This window comes from Giraffa tippelskirchi, chromosome 5, assembly GCF_054371585.1.
Source record: "Giraffa tippelskirchi isolate mGirTip1 chromosome 5, T2T-mGirTip1v1.2.pri, whole genome shotgun sequence".
NCBI classification, from domain to species: Eukaryota; Metazoa; Chordata; class Mammalia; order Artiodactyla; family Giraffidae; genus Giraffa; species Giraffa tippelskirchi.
Window position 1 is genome coordinate 108,971,436 of NC_137279.1, and position 22,433 is coordinate 108,993,868.

Here is a 22,433-nt window from a genome sequence, read left to right on the forward strand (position 1 = left end):
CAATATAAATTTAGTCTCTTACAGTTCTGAAGGCTCTGAAGAATCTTTTTCTTAAAATTTGCTTGTTTTTTTGTTTGCCTTTTTTTCTTTTTGCTTAGTGGCCATGTGTATTTCCTGGCTTGTGGTCCCTTCCTCCATCTTCAGAGTGCATCAGTCCAGTCTCAGCATCTATCATCATATCACCTTCTATTTGTCAGATGCCCTCTCCTTCCTTCCCTATGATTACATTTAGGACTCACCTGGATAACCCAGACTGTCTCCCCATCTCCAGAGTCTTAATTCATTCACAGCTGCAAAGTCCTTTTGCCATTAAGATAACAGCCACAGGTTCTAGGGGTTACGAGTTCTTTAGCTCACCTTGTCCCCAACTGAAGGTATCACTTCCCCACCCAAACCTGGTCCTCTCCTCTGGTAGAAAGAGTGGTTTCTCTGTTTGGTTGCCAGGGGCAGAACCTGTAAGACACTCTTGACAATCCTTTCTCTTCTCTATCATATCTGATCTTTCCCCAAGTCCTCACAGTTTTATGGTTATTTTTCAAGTTTTTAAAACATCAACTCCACTGCTGAAAGCTTAGTCTGTTGTTTCTTGTTTGGAATATTCCAGAAACCTCCTACGTAGTCTCTTCTCTTTCACTGTCCCTTTGACAAAACCAAACCAAACCCCAAGCCACCTACCCCCCTAAAAAAAGGCAAACCTGATAACTTTCTTTTCCTTTTACTGCTTTAGATCCTTTAGTGACTTCCCAAATTCTTAATGTGATCTTCAAGGATTTCTATAATCCAGCTACAGCTCGTTTCTCCAGTCTCATCTTTATTTTTCTCTTTTGTTTTCTATTTAGCAGCATTAGCTTTCTTTTAGATCCTGGAAAGAGTGATGCTTAAGGATTTTGTTTCCTGTAAGCTTGTTATGTGTGCTTAGTCGCTCAGCTGTGTCCAACTCTTTGAGACCCTATGGAGTGTAGCCCGCCACGCTCCTGTGTTCATGGGGATTCTCCAGGCAAGAATACTGGAGTGAGTTGCCATGCCCTCTTCCAGGGGATCTTCCCAACCCTGGGATCAAACCCAGCTCTCCCACATTGCAGGCAGGTCTTTACCCTCTGAGCCACCAGGGAGGCCCAAGAATACTAGAGTGGGTAGGCTGTCCCTTCTCCAGGGGAACTTCCCAACCCAGGAATTGAACTGGGGTGTCCTGCGTTGTAGGCAGATCTTTGTCAGCTGAGCTACCCGGGAAGCTCTTAAACTTGTTCTACAGAATTTAATTCATTGTACTTTTGAGGGACAGTTTATTCCCTAGATCAGGATCCCATGTTCTCCTTCATAGTGTCCTGTAAGTGCCTGAAGACTTGTCACACTTTATAGTTAAATATTTGTTTAGTGTTTGCCTCTTTCTACTAGACTGTAAGTTTAAAGGAACTAGTTAAAGGTCTGGTTTGCTGTATCTGTGTTTAGGACAGTTTCTGTGTATAATATATGGTAAACTTTTATTAAATGAATGATACTGGCCTTCCTGTAATCCTTGTGCTTTATTTAAGGTTATGTAAGGCTACTCTTCTGTGAGAAGATTCCAAGTATTTGAAGATTATTGTGTCCCCACTTTAATAATTTCAAGTCATACACTTGTGAAATATTTTTAATTTCATCATTCTTCTTCCAATTTTTTGATTTCCAAGTCACTAATCATCTTAGTTGTTCTCTTTTGAATGTGTTCTTGTAATAGACTTCTTTTTTTTTTTTTTTTAGCCCAGAGCAGGAGATAATATTCCAGATGTCATCTGTGCAATATGAAGTATTACCTCCTTTAGTACAAAGTGTACATATGATATAGGCTAAACCACCATAACAAAGAGATTGCACATATAGTAGCTAGAACAAAATAAGTTTCTCTCTTAAGTAACAAGTCCAGATGTAAGCAGCTCTGTCCCATCTGATGTCATCTTGGATTCTACTTTCTTCTATCTTTGGTTTTTCCATTTCCTTTGACTTTGTCATGTGCATGGTTGAACTTGGCCCTCAAAAGAGAAAAAGAGGAAGTGGAGAGCAGGCAGCTTATATATGCTGTAGAAATTGCATATGTAACTTATGCTAACATTTTGACCAGAACTTAGTCACATTTAGCTGCCAAGCAGCTCTATGCCCAAGAAGTTTTGTAAGTAAAAAAAGGATAGAATAGTTACTGGGCGATAATTAGTAATTTGCTTGTTTGGCATTAGGTCACAGTTAGTACATGTTGAGTTTCTGGCCATAAGTGTTGTCAGTCTTCCAACTTGTGCTGTTAATTTTTAAAATATATTATAAACATTAGCATTTGTTAAATTATTTTATGTAAACAGTAGATACTGTTAAACAGCTCTACTACCACCACCTTTTTGGGGGGCCAGGGTTTAATGGCTGATTATTTCTAGACTCAGTAAGCATAAATTCAACAATTTCTCCTCTTCGGGTTTGCTTTCTTCTCTTTCCAGAATAGGAGAGGATGTCTTATATTATTTCATGTCACATATTAATTATTCTAGGCATTTGCATTTTTACGTTGTCTTCAAGTTCAGTGCTATTTAATTTAGTGGCACTTAAAGTAGGTAATCATGGAGTACTGTATAAAAATGTTAATTCAGTTTCACTTTGTGTGTAAAATTTAAAGCAATGTGATTTCAGATTTTTAATGCATTAAGAGTTGTGTAATCTCAAAGCCAGCAGGCCATGTAAATTGATGAAAACTGCCACATGGCTGTGTACTTCTTCAAGATTAAGTTATGTGAGATTTAAATGGTGACTCATCTTTGGGAGACTTACCATGTAGTTTGAAAGCCTTTGCTGTAAGGAATTTCTGATAATTGGGAATAGTTGGAGGAGGTATTTGGAGGAGACTGATAATTCTTTTATTAACCCTGAAAGCATATGGTTCCTAGAGCTGGTATCAATACCAAAGTTAAATCTGCTTTAGTTGTTGAAGGTGCTTGGCTTAGAAAGGTTAGAATAATGCTTGCTTAGAAAAACTTCTTTACCTCTATATCGCATAATATATCCTTTTCCCCAGACTGCCTCCTCTGACTTTTAATAGCATGATGATCATACAGACAAATGGAATGTAATTCATACAGATATATGCAAGGTAATTCTGGTCTGGGATCACCTAAGGAGATCTGGGGGGAAAGATTCATAAGGAATTAAGAAATGACTGCTATTTGATAACAAGATCTCAGACCTTTTGTGTGTGTGTGTGTATGTGTATGTGTAGGATGACATTAAATTGTCTATAGAAAAAAAAGCAGTGGGATGATTCTGAAAACACTGCTAAAAAACTAGCAGTAAAGAACTGTAAGAAGTACTAGAAGGTCCTTTGTTCTTTCTGTTAAGCAAAATAGGCAGTTTTTGAAACAGTAACAATTGTCTTAAAAAAAAATTTTGACTGCTCAATAGAGACCTACCTTTTAAAAATATAATTATATATTAGCCTTCTCAACTTAATCTGCATCTTACATAAGGTAGAAAATGCTAGGTTGCTGAACCAAGGTGGAACGCTGGTTAGAATCTAGTGTTTAAGTCATCTGTATGTACAGGATCTGTCTCTCCATTTGAGAAACAATTCATTCTGAATTGTAGATTGGCATGTTAAGAACATACATGATATGACTAGAATTAATATCAGCTGGTATTGTATTGTTGGTAGATTCTGTGTGAAGGTTAGAATTCTCTGGGCTTCATATTTCTTAGGGCTGCTTAGAACATGCCTTAAGCTTACTACAGAGTTGATAACAAAATGTCTATGTGCTTGCAGGTAACATTAGATTATTGTAAGAGTTATCAGGAAGGCTTCCAGAGGAAAAGTCTAGAACTGAGACTGAAAGTTAAGATTTAGGTTGACAGAAAAAACATTCCAAGAAGGCAGACTCAAGAGAAAAATCACTGCAGGTAGATACAAATTTGGCATAAATTGGTTAGAAAAAATGATCAGCTTACCTGGATGGAGAATGTTATATGGAAGTGATGGGAGATTGATTTTGATAATAGTCGTCCTTGTATCTGGCTTGATGTGAAAGCTTTCAGCCTAGGGACTACAAAATGAATATGGAAGATTAATTTGATGATAGTCTTCTTTGTTTTTTTTCCTGTCCTGTCAATTTAACTATTTATTTACTGATTTTTTTCTCCTAATAAAGATCACAAGTGTTTTAAAGAGTTAAAAATCATCATTCCCAGAGAAATTTAAGTATATCTTAATGTTTTCAGTATTTCCTTGAGATCTCCTTGGGACCATGGACTGACTTGCATTTTGGAATTTCTGTTTGTGGTTCATGTCAATATATCTGTCAGTGTGCTAGGGTGCCTTTCTGTAACTTGATTTTATCCAAGGTACTGACCATTGAATTATTAGTATGTAAAAGAAATAGGAACATTGGAAACAATACGCTATCCTGATTTTTATAGTATACTTCACTCCTTTCCACCCCCCTTTCGTTTCATCTCAGGTCAACAGGACATACTGCTGTGGCACCTACCGAGCAGGTCCTATGCGGCAGATAAGTCTCGTTGGAGCAGTAGATGAAGAAGTTGGTGATTATTTCCCAGAGTTTCTTGATATGTTAGAAGAATCACCGTTTCTGAAAGTGAGTGTTTTCAGATTATTAAAGTTCTGATCACTATTTAAATGGATACTTGGCATTAAAAAATCTTAAGTTAATCATAGGGGCTTCCCAGGTGGCACAGTGATAAAGAATCTGCCTACAATGCAAGAGGCAAAAGAAATGCAGGTTCGATCCCTGGGTCAGGAAGAGCCCTTGGAGGAGGAAACAGCAAACTGCTTCAGTATTTTCTCCAGGAAAATTCTGTGAACAGAGGACAGACTGGCAGGCTACAGTCAGTGGGGCCACAAAGAGTCAGATGCGACAGTGACTGAGCACATGCATACACAAGCTAATCTTATCTATTAAAATTCAGTTTTATCCCATATTTTGAAGAGAAATGTTCAGAAAATTAAGTAAAATACTTAACTTCACTTATTCTTTTTTACATGTAAACTACTATCTAATACAACATTTTTTTTCTTTTTATACACACACAAAATAAACTTCCTAAAGCTTTTTTTTGGGTGTGAGGGGTTAACTTGTAAGTAGTCTAAAAAATTTCCTTTAACGTGACTTATTTTTCTGACTTCCAGATGACTTTGCCCTGGGGTACACTTTCCAGCCTCCGACTCCAGTGTAGGTCCCAGAGTGATGATGGGCCCATCATGTGGGTCAGGCCAGGAGAGCAGATGATCCCTACAGCAGACATGCCAAAGTCACCCTTCAAAAGACGACGGTAAACACTGGTTTTTCTCAGATAAGCAAAAGCCCTTTTTTAGTTGGTTGCTTATAGAAATGATTGAGAGTTGAGCAGCTTGAAAACCATTTTTTCTGATTTATTTAAAGAGCTGTCTTTTCTTTAGTCCAGTTTACTCATTACACAGATACCAGAGTGAGGCATCCTTTTAAAAATAAAAAAAATCCTTCTAGTCTTAAAACCTGGGTCCTAATTGCCTGCGAGATAAATGTCCAAACTCCTTTGTGTGGTTGATAAGGTTCTGTCATTATCTGGCCCTGACAGTATCTCTTCTAGGTGTATCTGCTTTTAGTCTGGTCCGGTCACACTGAATTCAGTTTCTAAACCATGGTCTTTCACATCTGTGTGCTTTTGCCCTGCTCTTTTTACTTGGAGTAGCATCCCTTCATCATCTTCCTTTCTACCTGATATACTCTTAATGAATTTTCAAAACTCAACTTGGATGTCACTTCTCTTTGTGAAGCTTTTCTTTGTTCCCTTAAACAACTGATCATTCACTTCTCTGTGCTCACATATCATTCTGTTTGTTAATGATCTGTTGACAAGTTTTTGGTTTTTACTATAAATTTTAACCTTTTTGAGGACAGTCTAATTCTTCATAGTCTTTATTCACATAGCAAGTGATCAGTGTTTGCTGAGTTAAAACCATTGATGTATAGTAATTCATATTGGCCTAACATATTTTTTGTTTGAAGCAAAATTTGTTTAAAACAAACATAGATTAACTTACTTTAGGACTATGAGAACAAATCTCATTTAATGAGACTGAACATGGCATATATTTGCTTAGATTATGGAAATAGGAACTCAAAATTAAGTACCCCCAAATGAGTTTTAACAGACTAGCTTTGGACCTTACCTTAAAACCCAAAGAAAAGTAATACTAGAGCTAAGTATGGATAACCTTAGTACTTGGCGATAATTATGAAAATAGTTTATAAAAACTATAAATGCGAGGTGGTAGCGTGATAGAACATGGCAATAAACCAAAACTTCTGCACATTGCTAAACCACAGCAGTTTTTGTACCTCATAATGATGAATCTTGATATTCTAAATTCTTAACTGTTGTATATATTTTTTTATTCTATAATCTTTCCCCAAAGGAAATGATTGTTTGGTTTCCTGATTGGTATAAACTTAAAAAACAAACACCAGATAACAGAAAAAAAGTAAAAAGGCAAAAAGTATCTATAATCCCACTCGTTTAGGCATGTTTACCTTTCAAATTTTGGTCTATATTCGCTCAAATTTTCTTTATACACAGATGAATTCCTTCTTTACGTGATGATTACTTTAAAATATGTCATATTAAGATCCAGCCATATCATCATTTCTAAATGAATATGTAGTTTTGACTGTATGGTTGTATCAAGATTTATTTTACCAATTCTTTATTAGTGCAAATTGTTTCTATTTTTTTTTAGTATATTGATAAATGGTATTTTGATAAACATGACAGTGGTATGCTGGAGCCAGTGTATACCAGCTCATAGGGCCATTATTAGCCTCGCAATTCCACATTGAGTGAGATCACGTGAATAGCTTGAAATTGGCCATGTTAGGAGTATTTATACGACAGAAGTCAGCAAATCAGCTATTAGCTTGATACAAAAGTAATTGCAGTTTTGGACTGAATTTAAATCATTTTAACTAGGCTCAAACACTCCTTATTAGTCAAAATAGGAACTGTTAAAGTCAACAACAGCTGTATAACCACCAACGTACTACAGTGTACAACAACCAGCGAGAAATAAGTTTATTTCTGTAGCATAAAAATCCATGCTTGGGGATCAGCAAACATTTGGAAAGCATTTTCTGCCTCATGCTGGTTGTGGAAGCATTTTCCCTGCAAAAAGTTGTCAGGATGCTTGAAGAAGTGGTAGTTAGTTGGCAAGAGGTCAGGTAAATATGGCAGATGAGGCAAAACTTTGTTAGCCTAATTCATTCAATTTTTAAAGTGTTGGTTGTGAGATGGGCGGTCAGGCATTGTCGTAGAGAAGAATTGGGCCCTTTCTGTTGACCAATGCCAGCTGCTTGCATTGCAGTTTTCCGTGTGTCTCATCGTTTTGCTGAGCATACTTTTCAGAAGTAATGATTTCGCTTGGATTCAAAAAGCTGTAGTGGATCAGACCGACAGCAGACCACCAAACAGTGACCATCGCCTTTTTTTGGTGCAAGTTTGGCTTTGGGAAGTGCTTTGGAGTTTCTTCTCAGTCCAGCAGTGAGCTGGTTGTCACCAGTTGTCATATAAAACCCACTTTTCATCACACATCACAATCCAATTGAGAAATGGTTCGTTGTGTAGAATAAGAGAAGATGACACTTCACAAGGATGCTTTTTTTGATTTGCAGTTAACTCATGAGGCATCCACTTAGTGGGCTTTTTCATCTTTCCAACTTGCTTCAAATGCCAAACAACCATAGAATGGTCGAGGTTGAGTTCTTCGGCAACTTCTTGTGTAGTTATACGAGGATCAGCTCTGATGATTCTCTCAGTTGGTTGCTGTCACCTTCAAATGGCCGGCCACAGTGCTTCTCATCTTCAAGGCTCTCGTCCTCTTTGCAAAAACCCCTTGAACCACCACTGCGCTGTATGTTCGTTTGTAGTTCCTGGGCCACATGTGTTGTTGATGTTGCAAGTTGTCTCCACTGCTTTACGACTCATTTTGAACTCGAATAAGAAAATTGCTCAAATGTGCTTTTTGTCTAACATCATTTCTATAGTCTAAAATAAATATAAAGTAAACAGCAAGCAATAAGTCATTAGCAAAACATAAAGCAAGAAATGCACATTAAAATGATGTATATATAACATAATCACATTTATTTAAGAACATATTCCAATATTAAATGGCAAATTTCAAAAATGAAAACTGCAATTACTTTTGCACCAACCTAATACAAATCAGCCGTCTCCCCCACTAAAGCCAATTACTAAACATGTATGGTACATCATTGTGGCTGGCTAGTGGGTTGACTGGCTGGTTGGTTGATAGGTAGGTAGGTAGGTAGATATTTTTTGTGTATATGCATGTTTATTTTCTTAGTAGAAATTGCTAAAGGCTCAAAGTATATACTTTGAGAAATATTCCAGAAATATTCTGAGAAATATTCCAGAAATGTACCAATTTATATTTCCACCCACACAGTAAGATAGTACCCTTTCCCCTGTACCCTCCACTAACATTCTTTTTTTTTCATCTGATTGGACAAAAATATGTTATTTTAATTTGCCTTTTTTGAGGAGTTTGAATTTCTTCTGTGATTCCGTTTTAATTTTCTTTACTTATGTTTCCATTAGGATGTTGTTTCTTTTCTCTTTACTCACAAAGTTTTATTCATATGTTGTCAGATACGTCTTTTCCTCTGAGATTTCTTTCGTAGTGGCAAATTTAGAAAGGCCTTCTCTCATTTAGTGTTAAAAAACACTCACATTTTCTCCTAGTTACATATGTGATTTCAGTATTATGTATTTAACCTGATGTTGATTTCAGTATAGAGGGAGAGATTCTATTTAACATTCTTTCCAAGTAATTAGGCGGTTGTACCCACATTGCTTATTTAACAATTTATTATTTCTCCACTAATCCTGAGGTACTATCAAATTTAATTTCTATTGGGATTAAATATTCGTAAGAGAGGCATCAAAAGCACTTTGAATTAGAGTGAATAAATCAGAACTTTAAACAGTAATGTCATCTTTATGTGTTATTGAGAATTTCCTGTTGCTGAAAATGATGAAATCAATGCTGAAGCTGTTTAGTTATCAAGGGCACTGCAAATGAATATGATCTTTAAATTTATGAACTCTAGATTAAAGAAACATATGCATAGGGTTTTAAAACATCAAACAGTGTGGGGGGTTTATAATAAAAAAAAAAATCCTGGCTGCCTTTTCCTCCAGATGCAAACACCTTTTTTTCACCAGAGGCAAAAATGTTTTCTGTTTTTAATGCCTTTTTTGTTTTAAGGCTTTCACAGGAAATTTGTCAATTTCATGGTATACTGGGTAGGGATTCCTTCCTTTTGGGATTTTCCAGATAGTTAAATGACTCTTACTCTAGCCTTTTTCTCCCCCTTGTACTTTTTGTCAACTGTGCTTATACATTGTTGAGGTTCATTCATACCTGTTTTAAAACTGTAATTAGGCTCTATATGCTTTGTCAAGAGGAGTATTCCAAAATTTGAAAGTCATTAAATGGCATTTAAAATACTATGGGTAGTAAGTTTCTGGAGGCTAAAATTCGTATTCTCAGGTTCGAGTGGTTTGTTGTCACTCAAAGGAATAATAAACAAAAGGGTCTTTCTTTTCTATATTTCACCTAGATACTGAAAATCATGCCACATTTTAGTTTGGTTCATATTTGGATCTTGCTGGTTATTTTTGAATTGTTCTGTTTTTCTTGTTTCTGATTGCCTTTTTTGAGGGGATACTATACACTTTTCTTGACCATATTTCTAATATCTTCTGTTCTTTCTGTTGTTTAAGATTGGGCTTCCCTGGTAGCTCAGATGGTAAAGAATCTGCTTGCAAAGCAGGAGACCTGTAATCCCTGGATTGGGAAGATCCCCTGGAGAAGGGAATGGCAGCCCACTCCAGTATTCTTGCCTGGAGAATTCCATGGACAGCGGAGCCTGGTGGGGCTGCAGTCCAAGGGGGTCACAAAGACTTTTTTCTAAAATCACACTGACTTTCTGCATGGCTTTGGCTACTGCTTTTTGGCTTTTTTTTTTTTTTTTAAATATAGCTTCTTTGAGGGAGAGTGTTGTTAGTTACATTGCATTCTTTGCTTTTATAGTACCCTCAAGAATCCAGAATTTCAACCTTACTATCTGGTCTAACACATCACTTTTTACCTGGAAATCTTTTGGAGCTCTGTGTTTTTTTACCTCAGTGTGGAAAGCTTATTTCACAGTTATCTACCTAGTAATTCCCATTTAATGCTTTTCTACCTTAACTTACGGTTGTCTTCTTTCTGGGTTTATTTCTTTTTCTGCTTGATCATATACTCATTATATTCTAAGAAAAGGAAGGTATTGAGTGATCATAATGTCTGAAAATTTCTTTTTCTGTTGTTAAATATGATCTGTAGTTTAGCTGGAGTCTAGAAGATGTATTTTCCGTAGGATTTTTTAACATTGCCCCAATGCCTTCTAGTATCTAATATTGTTTATGAGAAGTCTTAATGCCAGTGTCATTATTGTTCTTTTGTAAGTAACCTATTTTCTTTTCCTCTCTGGGAGCTTAGTTTCACAATGACACATCTTTGCTTGGGTTTTTAATTCCTATTCTTACGTTTTAATCCTTTTTGTTGTTTGGTGGGTTCCTTAAATGTAAAAATTCATGTCTTTTTTCATTTCTGGAAATTTTTCTTAGTTGCTTCAGTAATCTCTTCATTTCTCTATTATTTCTTTCTGAAACTGCTGTTGGAATAATAGATCTCCCAGTTTGATTATCCTCATGTTTCTTACTATCTTTCTGCTTTCAATTTTGGGGCATTTACTTGATATTTGTCTTCTGACAAATCTTAAATTTTAGTGTTGTTTATTTTGGTGTTTTTCAGGCTGCTATAGGCTGTCTTTACATATCTGGTGATTCTTGGTTGACTTGTTTCTATTTAGAAATAAGGCATTGGGCTTACTGGGCATTCTTTTTGTATTTCAGTAAGGCTTGTCAATAGGTAGGTTTCACTTTAAAGTTAACAGGCATAGAAGTGGACATTAAAGGATATGTCCAAATGCCAGAGGATTATGGGAGTTTATATAGTAAGTTCAATGTGTTTAGAGAAGAACATGCAGGATTTTTTGGCTGAAAGTTTATCAGAATGGTTTTGGTTACAAGCAACAAAATTGATTCAAACTGGTTCATAAAATAAAATGTTGTCTTGTATTTCAGGAAGTTCAGAGAGGTTGACTCTAGGTAACATATAGTCAGTGGTTCAGTGTTGTCATCAAGGAACAAGGTCTTTTCCTTTTCTCTCCTCTGTCATTCTCTCTACCTAGGCTTTGTATTTACAGGGTCTTCCTTTATGGTTGCTGAATGGCGATAGAAGTTCTAGGTATACATCTGGATTTGGTTATATCTAAAAAAAAGAAAAGAGTGTTTTCTTTTTCTACTTTCTTGGGAGCCAAGGAACTTCCCAGAAGTCTTAGCAGATTTCCTCTCATATTGCTAGCCAGAATTGGTTTGTGCTTATTCCTATATCATTCACTGGCAAGGGGAATGAGCTTAACATAGTTTGCCAGAACTCATCAGGATCCATCTCTGGAGCTTGTGAATGAGGGTAGGGACAGAGACCTAATAAAAATTAGAGTTCTTTCAAAGAAATTAAGGTGAGAGATAAATGCTGGTGGGTCACCTACATTGCCCTCTATATGAGTTTAAATACCTGACCAAATTTCTGCCACTGGAATGACAGGTGACAGGTTTATTTGCAGAATTTCACTGTATTTGCTCTTTTTTCAACTAGACTTCCTTTCTGTCCATTATCCTCATTTTACTAACCGTTTTAGCTGCCATTTCCTTCTTGTTTAGTCTAGGCCTGTGGCTTTCTCGGCTCAGTTTCATTAGTCCAAAAACACTTTTAGTCATTTTCCATTTTCCAGAAATGTGTTGATGATGTTCATTTACTGATTCGTTTTCTTTGTTGCTTCACATTCATTCCTTTACTGTCACCTTTAGATTATTATATTTAGAAGGTTTTGAGCACACAAAAAAGCAGAAGATAATATAATAAACTCCCATGTATTCAATAGCAACAGTTACCAATTCATAGCCAGTTCCGTTTCATCTATAATCCCATCCATTTCTCCACTTCTGTTCCCCACCCTTACTACATCAGCTTGAAGTCTTTTACTTCCCATTTTCATATGGAAGGAGATGTAGATGCTCAGGTTGCCATCTTCAGTTAAGTCTAGTAGAATGCTTTGAGACTTAAAAATGACTCCAGGTATAAGAATCATACAGCCTTAAATTCTGAATCAAATTTTCTGTTACTAGGCAACTAATCTTTTGGTAATTTCTTATTTCATATTGAAGTATAGCCACTTAAAAATGTTGTGATAGTTTCAGGTGGACAGCAAAGTGACTCAGCCATACATATACATGTATCCATTCTCCTCTAAACTCCTCTTTCACCCAGCTTGCCCCATAACCTTGAGCAGAGTTCCCTGTGCTAATATAGTAGGTCTTCGTTGATTATCCATTTTAAATAGAGCAGTATGTACATGCTAGAGAGCTATATATATTTGTCTATTTATTTGTAGTGTGTATATTCAAACACCACATTTGTGCCTGATCAGGATAACAGCTGTCATATTATCATGATATCATGACTGAGAAAAGGAGGTCACCCCATTCAGCATTACATTGTGGCATGTCAGATGCTGATGATCGAAATCACTGAACCTTCTCAGCCCTCGTTTAAGATTTGGTATTTTAGTAGACTTTTTTGTCTTACTGCTGTTAATTTTTTATGTTGCTGCTTTCTTCCTCCTCATTATTTTGAAACCAAATTGACTACAGATCAATGAATGAAATTAAAAATCTCCAGTACCTACCTCGGACCAGTGAACCCCGTGAAGTCCTCTTTGAAGATAGGACAAGAGCTCATGCTGATCATGTAGGTCAGGGGTTTGACTGGCAGAGTACGGCTGCTGTTGGGGTTTTGAAAGCTGTACAGTTTGGTGAATGGTAAGTTAATGGAACTCAATTGCAAGATTGAGTCCACATTTTCTTAAGGCAGCATTAACCAATTTGAAAAGTTGGGAACAGTTTTAATTGTGGTAAAGTACACACAACAAAATTAAAATGAAAATCTTAACAATTTTTAAGTGTAGTAATGTTAAGTATATTCACATTGTTGTAAAACAAATCTCTAAAACTTTTTCATCTTGCAGAACTGTAACTCTGTACCTTTTATTCAATAAATCCCCTTTCTCTGCTCCCCCAGTTCCTGGCGAACAACACTCTGCATTTGACCACTTTAAATATGTCATATAAGTGGAATCAAACAGTTGTTGTCTTTTTGTGATTGACTTATTTCAGTTAGCGTTGTATCCTCAAGGTTCATCCATATGGGACTGTGTGTCTTTTAAAGGCTGAATAGTACTTTAAAAATACTGAATAGTACTTCATTTTATGTATATGCTATGTTTTGTTTGTCCATTTGTCTGTCAGTGGACACTTTGAGTCGCATCTACCTTTTGGCTGCTATGAACAAACATCTTTTCATGCCCGTGCTTTCATTCTTTTGGGTATGTACCTGGAAGTGGAATTGCTAGATCATACAGTAATTCTGTTTTTAATTTGGGGAGCAACTGCTATATTCGGAGAAGGCAATGGCACCCCTCTCCAGTACTCTTGCCTGGAAAATCCCATGGACATAGGAGCCTGGTAGGCTACAGTCCATGGGGTTGCTAAGAGTTGGACACGACTGAGCGACTTCACTTTCACTTTTCCCTTTCATGCACTGGAGAAGGAAATGGCAACCCACTCCAGTGTTCTTGCCTGGAGAATCCCAGGGACGGCAGAGCCTGGTGGGCTGCCGTCTATGAGGTCGCACAGAGTAGGACACTACTGAAGCGAGTTAACAGCAGCAGCAGCAGCTATATTAGCTTTCTTAGAGGTTGCACCTTTTTACACTCAGTTAGGGCCCGGTTTTAACAAGGCTCAGAACATATTTAAAAGCTGTATTTTACTTTGTTTTTCATATTTATGCCTTTAGGGTCTTCAATGTTATTGTAGAGTTTGGTTTGATCTTTAGAATTAGAGTTCAATCACAGGTTGACAGTAATATTTTAAGTTAAAGATTATTTTTTTTCCTACTATATACTTTGAAAACTGGAATGTGTGGTATTTGTGTTTGAAATGTATTCTGTCCATTTCTTTCTGTCAAGATGATGATGTCCGGAGGCATGGAGATGGTGGGGCAAAGTGGTTAGATGATTTAGTCATTGATGTTTAAGTTTTAATTTTAATTTTTTAAAAATCACTTTATTGATGTTTTATTTTTTTAAGTTGATGAAAGAAACAAATGTATACTTTGTCCTTAGGTGTTATGCATCTATTTCTTTGCTAGTGTAGCAGTTCCAGGAACAGGAAGATTGAAATTGTCATCATTTTCCATTATGAGATGCTTGTTTCTAAGACTTAATTTTGTCAATCTTAGGAGTGACCAACCTCGCATAACCAAAGATGTGATTTGTTTTCATGCTGAGGATTTTACCGATGTTGTACAGAGACTTCAGTTAGACCTTCATGAACCTCCAGTTTCCCAGGTAAGAACTTTTGCTTTTTCATTGATCTTTGAGTGAGATCTTGGAAATTAAGTATCTGTACTTATTTAACTTTGCATTTTATCTTTTAATTGGATACATGGTATAGTGAATTTAATTTCATTTTAAAAGCTGTTTGTGGAGGATGTTGGAAATCATTAAAATGGAGCTTCCCAAGCAGAATGCTTAGGGTCTCCCTTCAGTCATTGGGATGCCAGGTGGGCCTGAGGTGGTCAGAGGACCCAGGATGCTCAGTTTTGGCCATGAGCAGTCTCAGCTGTTAACCAAATTGCACTGTGTGCCCTCACCTACAAAAGGCTGGAAGACAGTGAAAGAAACAGATTAATGTTGCCCTGGCATGGGGCAAAGAATATTGATATTTAGTTGCATTTTGAATTATTTAATGATTCTGTAGGCCAGTCCTAATTTTAACCTGCACTTTGTTACTAGAAAAGTAGTAACATGAGGAAAACTGTATCTCAGGAATTGTAGGAAATTGTAGTAAATTGTATATTGTATAGTACTGTTTGGCTTTAATTTGAACCTACTGTTTTCCTGTGCTGATTATTTCATTTGACTTAATCTTTGCATATTTTACTTTAAAATCTCATGAAACTTTTTTCCTTTTTTCAGTGTGTGCAGTGGGTGGATGAAGCAAAACTAAACCAAATGAGGCGGGAAGGCATTCGTTATGCTAGAATTCAGCTGTGTGACAATGATATCTACTTCATCCCTAGAAATGTCATTCATCAGTTCAAAACAGTGTCAGCAGTGTGCAGCTTAGCCTGGCATATAAGGCTTAAACAGTACCACCCTGTTATGGATGCCTCTCAAAACACAGAAGGCAGTTCTAGTGTGGACTGTGATTTAACTGGGGAGCAAGAATTAGAAGTTGACTCCCAGTGTGTGAGGATAAAAACTGAGTCTGAGGAGACATGCACAGAGACGCAGCTTTTGACCCCTGCTTCATCGTCCTTCCCGCCTTCATCTGAACTTAATCTGCAGCACGATCAGATGACTCAGTCTATTCCAGTTTTAAAGGTGGAGAGTAGACTGGACTCTGACCAGCAACACAGTCTACAGGAACATTCAAGCACTCCTGTGTGATATGTACATATTCAAACACATTTTTTAACTTTTTTAAATTTTGATGTGAAGTTATAGTTTTATAACTGGCTTAAGTTAAGTTTTATTGGAGAAATCTTGCCTATAATTCTATAAAGAGAAATGACATTCCACAAATGTCAAGCATATCTTTTTTACACAGATTATGCAAAGTTAAGAGTTGTATCTTATCCCGTTAGTACAGTATGTAATAGTGGGTCTGCTGCTACTTTCTGTTTTAAGGTGTGAGGTAACAATTCAATCTCTTCTTCAAATCAAAAGGAGAATTCTCTGGAATAACAGATTCTTATTTGGTAAATTAATTCACTTTAATTTTATCTTGACTTGTCTTGCCATTTTTGTTGTTTTTATGGTAGATCAGATTTATGATTTAGTACTTGTGCTTTTATGGCACAGATCCAGTTTCTACAGTAAAAATGGCATAGGTTGCAGGAAAGAGGTCCTGCATCTTGTACATGGGCAAGTCATTTATTTAGTTTCAACCATAAAGAGCAGGTGGTTTCTAAGGAATTCAGTGGCTCTCTGATTTCTTAACAAAAGAGAAAGCACAGCACTTTCTGATCCAAACTGTTTTTTTTTTTTGTATCTGTTATTTAAAGCCCAGTGGATATTTCAATTAAAAATATCTAAAGATGAATAGTCCTTGGTCATTCATTCTCCATGGTTCATTAATCTCTTCTAGAATACTTGGTAACTGTAGAAGATATTTTGGGTAAAAGAGATAATGTTGACATGATACTCTATATTGTTCTGCTTCCTAGCATCCTCACATTTTGTGTGGACACTTTTGCTTCCTAAACTGATCATGAGTATCAAACTTATAGAATGATATCTATCCTTCAGATGAGGCTGCCATATTTTGTGCATGAAACTTAGGAAAAACTATTTTTGTCACCTAGCATCAACCTCTTCATGATAAGATCTGTTGAGATACTTCAGTTCACAGTTTCAACTGGTGAATACCTGGGTTTATTTATTATTGCTCTGTGTTGCTACTGTGTAATAAAGAATATGGCACTAGACTTCATCCTAGAGTTTCAGGTAGCCTAATCCTTATTAGTGCCTGAGTATTTAACAATTTTTTTTCCGAACAGGCACAGTTCATATAGCTAGTATAGTCTTAACTTTCTGTTATTTTAGAATGTTAATGTGATACACATTTCACTTTCTCTTAGTTAATAATATGATAGGCCTTTTGCTTATTAAAGGAAGAGTACTCCCCACACCTAAGACCAGATTCTTGTATCTACCTGGTTATAGTGCAATTTGGAGATTTTTTTTTTTCCTGGAGAGTGAGATTTGGAATATTTACATTAACATAGGCAAAAAAAGATGCTGCTTTATTATGTCTGTCACCATGAAAACATAGCTGCATCTTTTGAAATACAAATATGAATTTTCTCTAAAATATTCTGAAATAGGTTAAATCTTATATAAATATTACTTTGTGCAATATTGTTGTGTAGTTAAACGCATATTAGCAAAGTATAGAGGTCACTGTGTAAACCGATAGAAAAGTAACCATCAGCAAATACTGCAGTGATTAGTTAGAATCTGTATTATTCCTTATATATATGTATATGTATGTATTCTCTGTTACAAAGGATGAAGACAAATAGAGAAACATTTCAGTGTAAACCATTTATGAATTGGAAGTGATGTTGGTTTTAGTTATCTTTGTAAATAAGGTAATTAGAATGGTATGAAGAGTAATGTGATTATTGCAGGGGTGTTTCAGAATCCTGGGTATAAATTTTAGGGTAAATTCTAGTTTATGAAGACTCGTTTTTAAGGGACCTGCCTTTGAGGGTGTTTTTTGTTATTTTAGGGGGAGGGGGTGAATCACTGAGTATGTGGGTTTGGGTTATTTCTTGTTTCTGTTTTTCTGTCCAGAAGAATTTCATAGAGCTTTACCAGGCTGTGCAAAGTAAAATTCTTCTCAGGCAACATTTGCTTTTCAAAATAATCATGAAGAACAAGGTTGTTAAAGCAAAAACTTTTTATTTTTTTCTTGTCTTCCAAGATCCGATTTCCCCATCTCCCACTTGCCATCCAGCAGATGCCATCTGTCATCTAAGCTGGTCATTGCTAATAAACAAGGAGACTGTCTCCTGACAGCCAGCACTGTGTATAATCACTCAGGAACCAGCGGATCTGCAAAGACCTACAATCAAAAACAAATCCCCATTTTCTTTTTATAAAACATTCTACCCTCAACTCCAATATAACATATTGAAAAGAATATAAAGATGTTTAAAATCATGTACTAATAAATTCATTGTATGTTAGAACTGCAATAGAAGCGAGAGAGAAACATTTAGCTAGTAATGTATCTGGAAACTGAATGTCCTATGTGAGTATTAGATTTTAATAGCATGCTTTAAAGACTGATGAATATAAAAGCGCAAGTTTTGAGTTTGTTACTGCTTTAAAGCTGTATCCTAGTTTAGCGATACAAATGATAGCAACTTTTCTAAAATCATTAAATTATTTGGTTTGGTGGAGTGAGGCATGGAACAATTGGGCGTCTTCTGATTTGTAAAGTAGTGATGGCAGTGAAGTTGTAACTGAAGTTTAAGCTGATCTTCCTTTTTGGTATATTATCCGTTGTGCCAACTCTTTTGAGATTACTTGCAGAATGTGGCTATAAGTTTTAGTATTTTGTGGAGCAGAGGGATATTTTCTAAATGTGCTTATGGAAAAGGATCCAGTAAATGAGTATTCCTAACTTAGTAATTAGAATGATTTTATGGTATTCACTAATCAGGAGAAAAGTCTTCCCCTTGCCCCAGAAGTCATACTGTAATTACCAGGATGTACTCAGAGTAGGATTATGATTCAAAGAAGTAGCCCAAATTCATAAAGCAATAATAAAAACTACAGATTTGCTTTCCCCTCCAAAGTTTTAACTCTTTACAAATGAATTCCTCGGCTTAACTGTACTTTTAATTTGCTAATTTAATACTTAGGATTTGTTTCACTGGTACTTTATTATTAATACTTCGAATTAAAGACATTTGGAAGGTCCCCTTTCCCCTTAGAGACAGCTGGAATAACGACTAATATTAAAAGCTCTTGCAGGGGGAAAAAGGAGCTTATCAAATAAAATTATTTACTAAACCTTAGGAAAAGATGTTTTGCATCAGTCTTAATAGGCAAAAAGTTCATGCTTAGTGACTGGAGAGATTTTTGCTTATAGCTTTTCCCTCTATAAATACTGTCTAGAAAGCTAATTTAGGAACCAGACTAACATTCAAAAAACCCTTAGTGCATATATTTTTAATTATTATTAGCTCATTATTAGATCATTTATTTTCATCTGTATTTGCCATTAAAATTTATTTGCATTTATATCTTTAGAATAACTGAGTTTGTGTCTTTTTATTTTATCATTGCTACAAGTTTTATAAAAAGAACCTTTCACTAGAGTACATGCCAGAGGTTCATATTTCTGCTAAGTATTATTTTTTTAAAAACAGATTGTCACTGTATTTATTGGTCATGCAGTAAGTAGAGGAAATGTACAAGACAGATGTTTTTCTTTAGCACATGGACCTATCCTCATCCTGAAAGTTTGTTGCTTTAAAAGCAAGTATCTCTCCATAAATATTATGGCCTTCCATTTTCTTCATACATCTTTTAGGATTCACTTGTGCATGTAGTTGAGACCAATGTCTCTTAATATAGCACTTTTCAATTCTCTAAAAAAACTTACGTACTACTTCTATCACATGTTGTAAATTTTCATGTAATAGTGTTTTCTGTGACTAAACTCCATTTTGATTGGCAGCTAAGACTTTTTTTTTCCTGTGGCTTTAATTTATCTAAGAGGTCTTTGCATATAGACGAAATGTATAATTTGCCTGGCGGACTATTTGCGTTTTGTGGCCTTAGTTTGTTTATTGACATTAATGAGTGTTTTAAAAAGGTTTTTAATGAATAGTCTTAAATCTAAATTTGTGTGAATAATAATCCTTTTAACACAGTGCTTTTTTGTAGCTGTCTAAGTGTGTTAAATTGTTAAGCTATTTCTTTGTAAAATAGGACAATGGAATGCATAGTTTTTTTTTTCCTGTAAAGTATTTTTTTAATAAACAAAGTCTGATTTGTCCTTTACTGATGTTTCATGACAAAATGAATAGCACATATGAATTCTAGCTACCTGGAACCTGTTTTTAAAGTATTTATCCCTCTCTTCTCTATTTTCTATTATTTTGTACTATTTTAGAAAATCTTGACTTTTCTAAGGAAAAGGTTATAGATGCCAGGGTAAAATTTCATCCATATCAAGAGGCAGTTAGTTTGTGGGGAAGAAGGAAAACTACACTTGGCATTGTGGCAGTTAACCCTCTTACCGCATAAATTGTTTTGTATCTGAGAGAACAACCTGAAATTTTTGATCCGGGGATGTTGATATTTTTGAAAGTACATGCATGCAGTGTTAGTTAATGAACATGCTCTTACAGACGTTTCAGATGTCATTGCTGTATTAAGTGATATAACTCAGTGGGTTTTTTCCTCAGCAGTTATTATTTGTGTGAACTTCTCATTAATTAAGGTACCTTTCCTAAGCACTGATAGCCCTTGCTTATGATTAGGAAAGGAAAAGAAAAGGAACTGATGTTTTTTGAGTAACTGTTGAGGGTCAGTCACTATATGAGAGTATCTCATTTAATGCTCACAGCCTTGAGTAGAAGGTAACAATACAATCTCCATAATACAGGTGAGAAAACAGGCTGTTAGACCAAATAAATTACCTGAAGTTACATAGTGGGAGCAGGCATTTGAATGCAGTTGTGGGCTCAAAGCCCATGCTTTGTTCAGTAAGACCCTCAGGGAGCACTGTAACTTTGTACATGGGGCTCCTGAAAGATGATTTGCTACGTACTAGTTTTACCTGATTGCAGTACTTCCAGGAACTCCCCCCTAAAGCCTCTTTGTGTGCTAATAAAGTGCTTAATTAGTGTAACTTAAGTCTTACAGCAAATATTCAGAGATACAAAAAATGACTTTTTGATTAGTCATTCTTCCCGTGCTTTTCTTTAATCAGCCATTCTTCTTGAAACCCAACAGAACTTTCAGCTGTAAGAACGGGAAAAGCTGTCAAGAAGCAAAAGCAGAAAGGAAACCACTGCCAATGTGTGGAATATAAAAATAAATCAAGCCTGGGTAAAATGATTTTAAATTATTCTGTGGGAGTTACTTTTACCTTGGTCGATTTTCCTCATCGGTGAAACGGGGATAGTAACTTCCATTTATGTCGATTTGCTAGCTAATCCGAAATTAGCTAGCCAACATTTACAACTGCCCATCTTAGGCTTTCTAGAGGGGTCTAATCATCATCTCATTAGCTTTAAATGGACCCAAATGCTACCAATGCTGGCCAGGCAAGAACACTGCTTCAACTGAGGTTAGAATCACCGTTAGAGGTCAGTGTTCCATTAATGGCCAAAAAAAAAAAAAAAGTATAGGAGAGGAAAGCAGCTTACTTGAAACCTTAACGTATTCTTACATATTCATTCGAGGTCGCAACTGTTCCTTTCTCCTGACCTCTGTCAGCCTTCTTGAATTCTTAACCTGCAAACAGTTCTTCCCCTCGCTACCTGCTCCTATCCTAATTGGGAAAGTGCCTTGGAACTGTCCTAAGCCTTGGCCCCTCTCTTTTATTTATCCTTGAGCACCCAGAAAGCTGAAGTTCCAGAGCGGTTGAGAGGCGGGAGAGGAAAGGGTTTAATAAGCCGCAGCTTGCCAGGTCTTTCGTTCCAGAACAGCGTAAATTCACGAAAACATTTGTTCCTTCAGCAAATGTTGAGAAACTGTAGGCCAGGCTCGTGCCAGGCCCTAGTTTTGACCTCATGGAGCCCCCAGCCCACTGAGGAAGGCCGACAGTAAATAATGAAGCACAGAGAAATATAAAACACAAGGAAAGACGAGTTTTGTAAAGAAACGAACAGGGAACTATTGAAATATCTGGACCGACCTCCTTTAGATGGATGCCTGGCAAGTCATTTCTGAAGAAGTGACCTGAAGGGTGATCTGAGGGAGCTGCTCAGGGCCTATACCGCCGCGGTGTAGCTCCCCAAGCCTGGAGGAGACTCGGCGGGAAGGCCCCGGGCCGGGGGCGGAGCCAACTTCACAGCAAACCCCGGAAAGCGGAAGCTGCAGCCCGGTTGCACCGTGGTCTGCGGAGCTGCTGCTTCCCAGGTCTGGGTCGGCTGAGTCACAGCCCGGCCCGGCCCGGCCTAGCGAGGACGCGTGCCCGCCGCCCCGAAGCAGCTGCCACCCGGGCCTTGGGACCTCTGCATTTGACTTTTCCGGCCGGGCACAAAACCTTCGGCCGTTGCAGTAGCGACTGGCAGTCTAGCGAATACCCCCTTCACTTTTTATCGACCTCCTTTCTCAGTTCATTGTTTGGTTATTTTAGGGTCAGTCCGATGACCCTATAGGTCGGGCTTGGAGGGCACCGGCTCTCTGGCAGCAGTCTGCCCTCGTCTGGGCGCTGGGCAGCCGGTTGCCTCCAAGGCTGGGGCGGCCTCCGCGGTCTCCATGGTAACGGCCGGGCCGGCGTCTCTGCCTCGGGGGGAAGATGCGGCCTGCCGGGTCCGCCGCCTCGCCCCCGGCCTCACGGGCGGGTTGGGGCCACTGAGAAGGAAGGTCCCGGCCGCCGGACTGCGGGGCATTGGTCACCAGGTGAGTGCCGGACCTCGGAGA

The 22,433-nt window shown here is 37.1% G+C and overlaps 2 protein-coding genes and 2 long non-coding RNA genes across 19 annotated transcripts in view; 2 read left to right on the top strand and 2 right to left on the bottom strand.

The window, feature by feature from the left end:
- The window catches only part of RSBN1 (round spermatid basic protein 1), a 45,553-nt gene extending 24,653 nt beyond the window's left edge, over positions 1-20,900 (top strand). For 2 of the 5 annotated variants that reach the window (XM_081493465.1, XM_081493468.1), the window contains 6 exons: positions 4,467-4,604; positions 5,156-5,298; positions 12,847-13,014; positions 14,492-14,600; positions 15,231-15,707; positions 20,796-20,900. In XM_081493465.1, coding sequence (XP_081349591.1) covers positions 4,467-4,604; positions 5,156-5,298; positions 12,847-13,014; positions 14,492-14,600; positions 15,231-15,704 — 1,032 coding nt within the window. In that variant the 3' untranslated portion in view covers positions 15,705-15,707; positions 20,796-20,900. Of the gene's footprint in view, positions 1-4,466; positions 4,605-5,155; positions 5,299-12,846; positions 13,015-14,491; positions 14,601-15,230; positions 16,360-17,745; positions 19,839-20,795 lie in introns of those variants that run through there. The other 3 variants (XM_081493464.1, XM_081493467.1, XM_081493466.1) reach the window with 2 other exon arrangements.
- On the bottom strand, positions 1,615-22,241 carry LOC145507283 (uncharacterized). Its single transcript, XR_014054743.1, has 4 exons — positions 21,703-22,241; positions 4,497-4,598; positions 3,958-4,052; positions 1,615-2,009 (listed from the first exon to the last, which is right to left on the bottom strand). It is a non-coding gene; the product is annotated as an uncharacterized LOC145507283 (long non-coding RNA).
- LOC145507288 (uncharacterized) lies at positions 17,712-21,350 on the bottom strand. The gene is made up of 2 exons (XR_014054747.1): positions 20,932-21,350; positions 17,712-17,886 (listed from the first exon to the last, which is right to left on the bottom strand). It is a non-coding gene; the product is annotated as an uncharacterized LOC145507288 (long non-coding RNA).
- PHTF1 (putative homeodomain transcription factor 1) overlaps positions 21,931-22,433 on the top strand; it is a 75,725-nt gene continuing 75,222 nt past the window's right edge. For all 12 annotated transcript variants that reach the window (XM_081493490.1, XM_081493479.1, XM_081493481.1 and 9 more), the window contains exon 1: positions 21,931-22,412. The gene's annotated coding sequence lies outside the window, so the exon portion shown is untranslated. The remainder of the gene's footprint in view (positions 22,413-22,433) is intronic.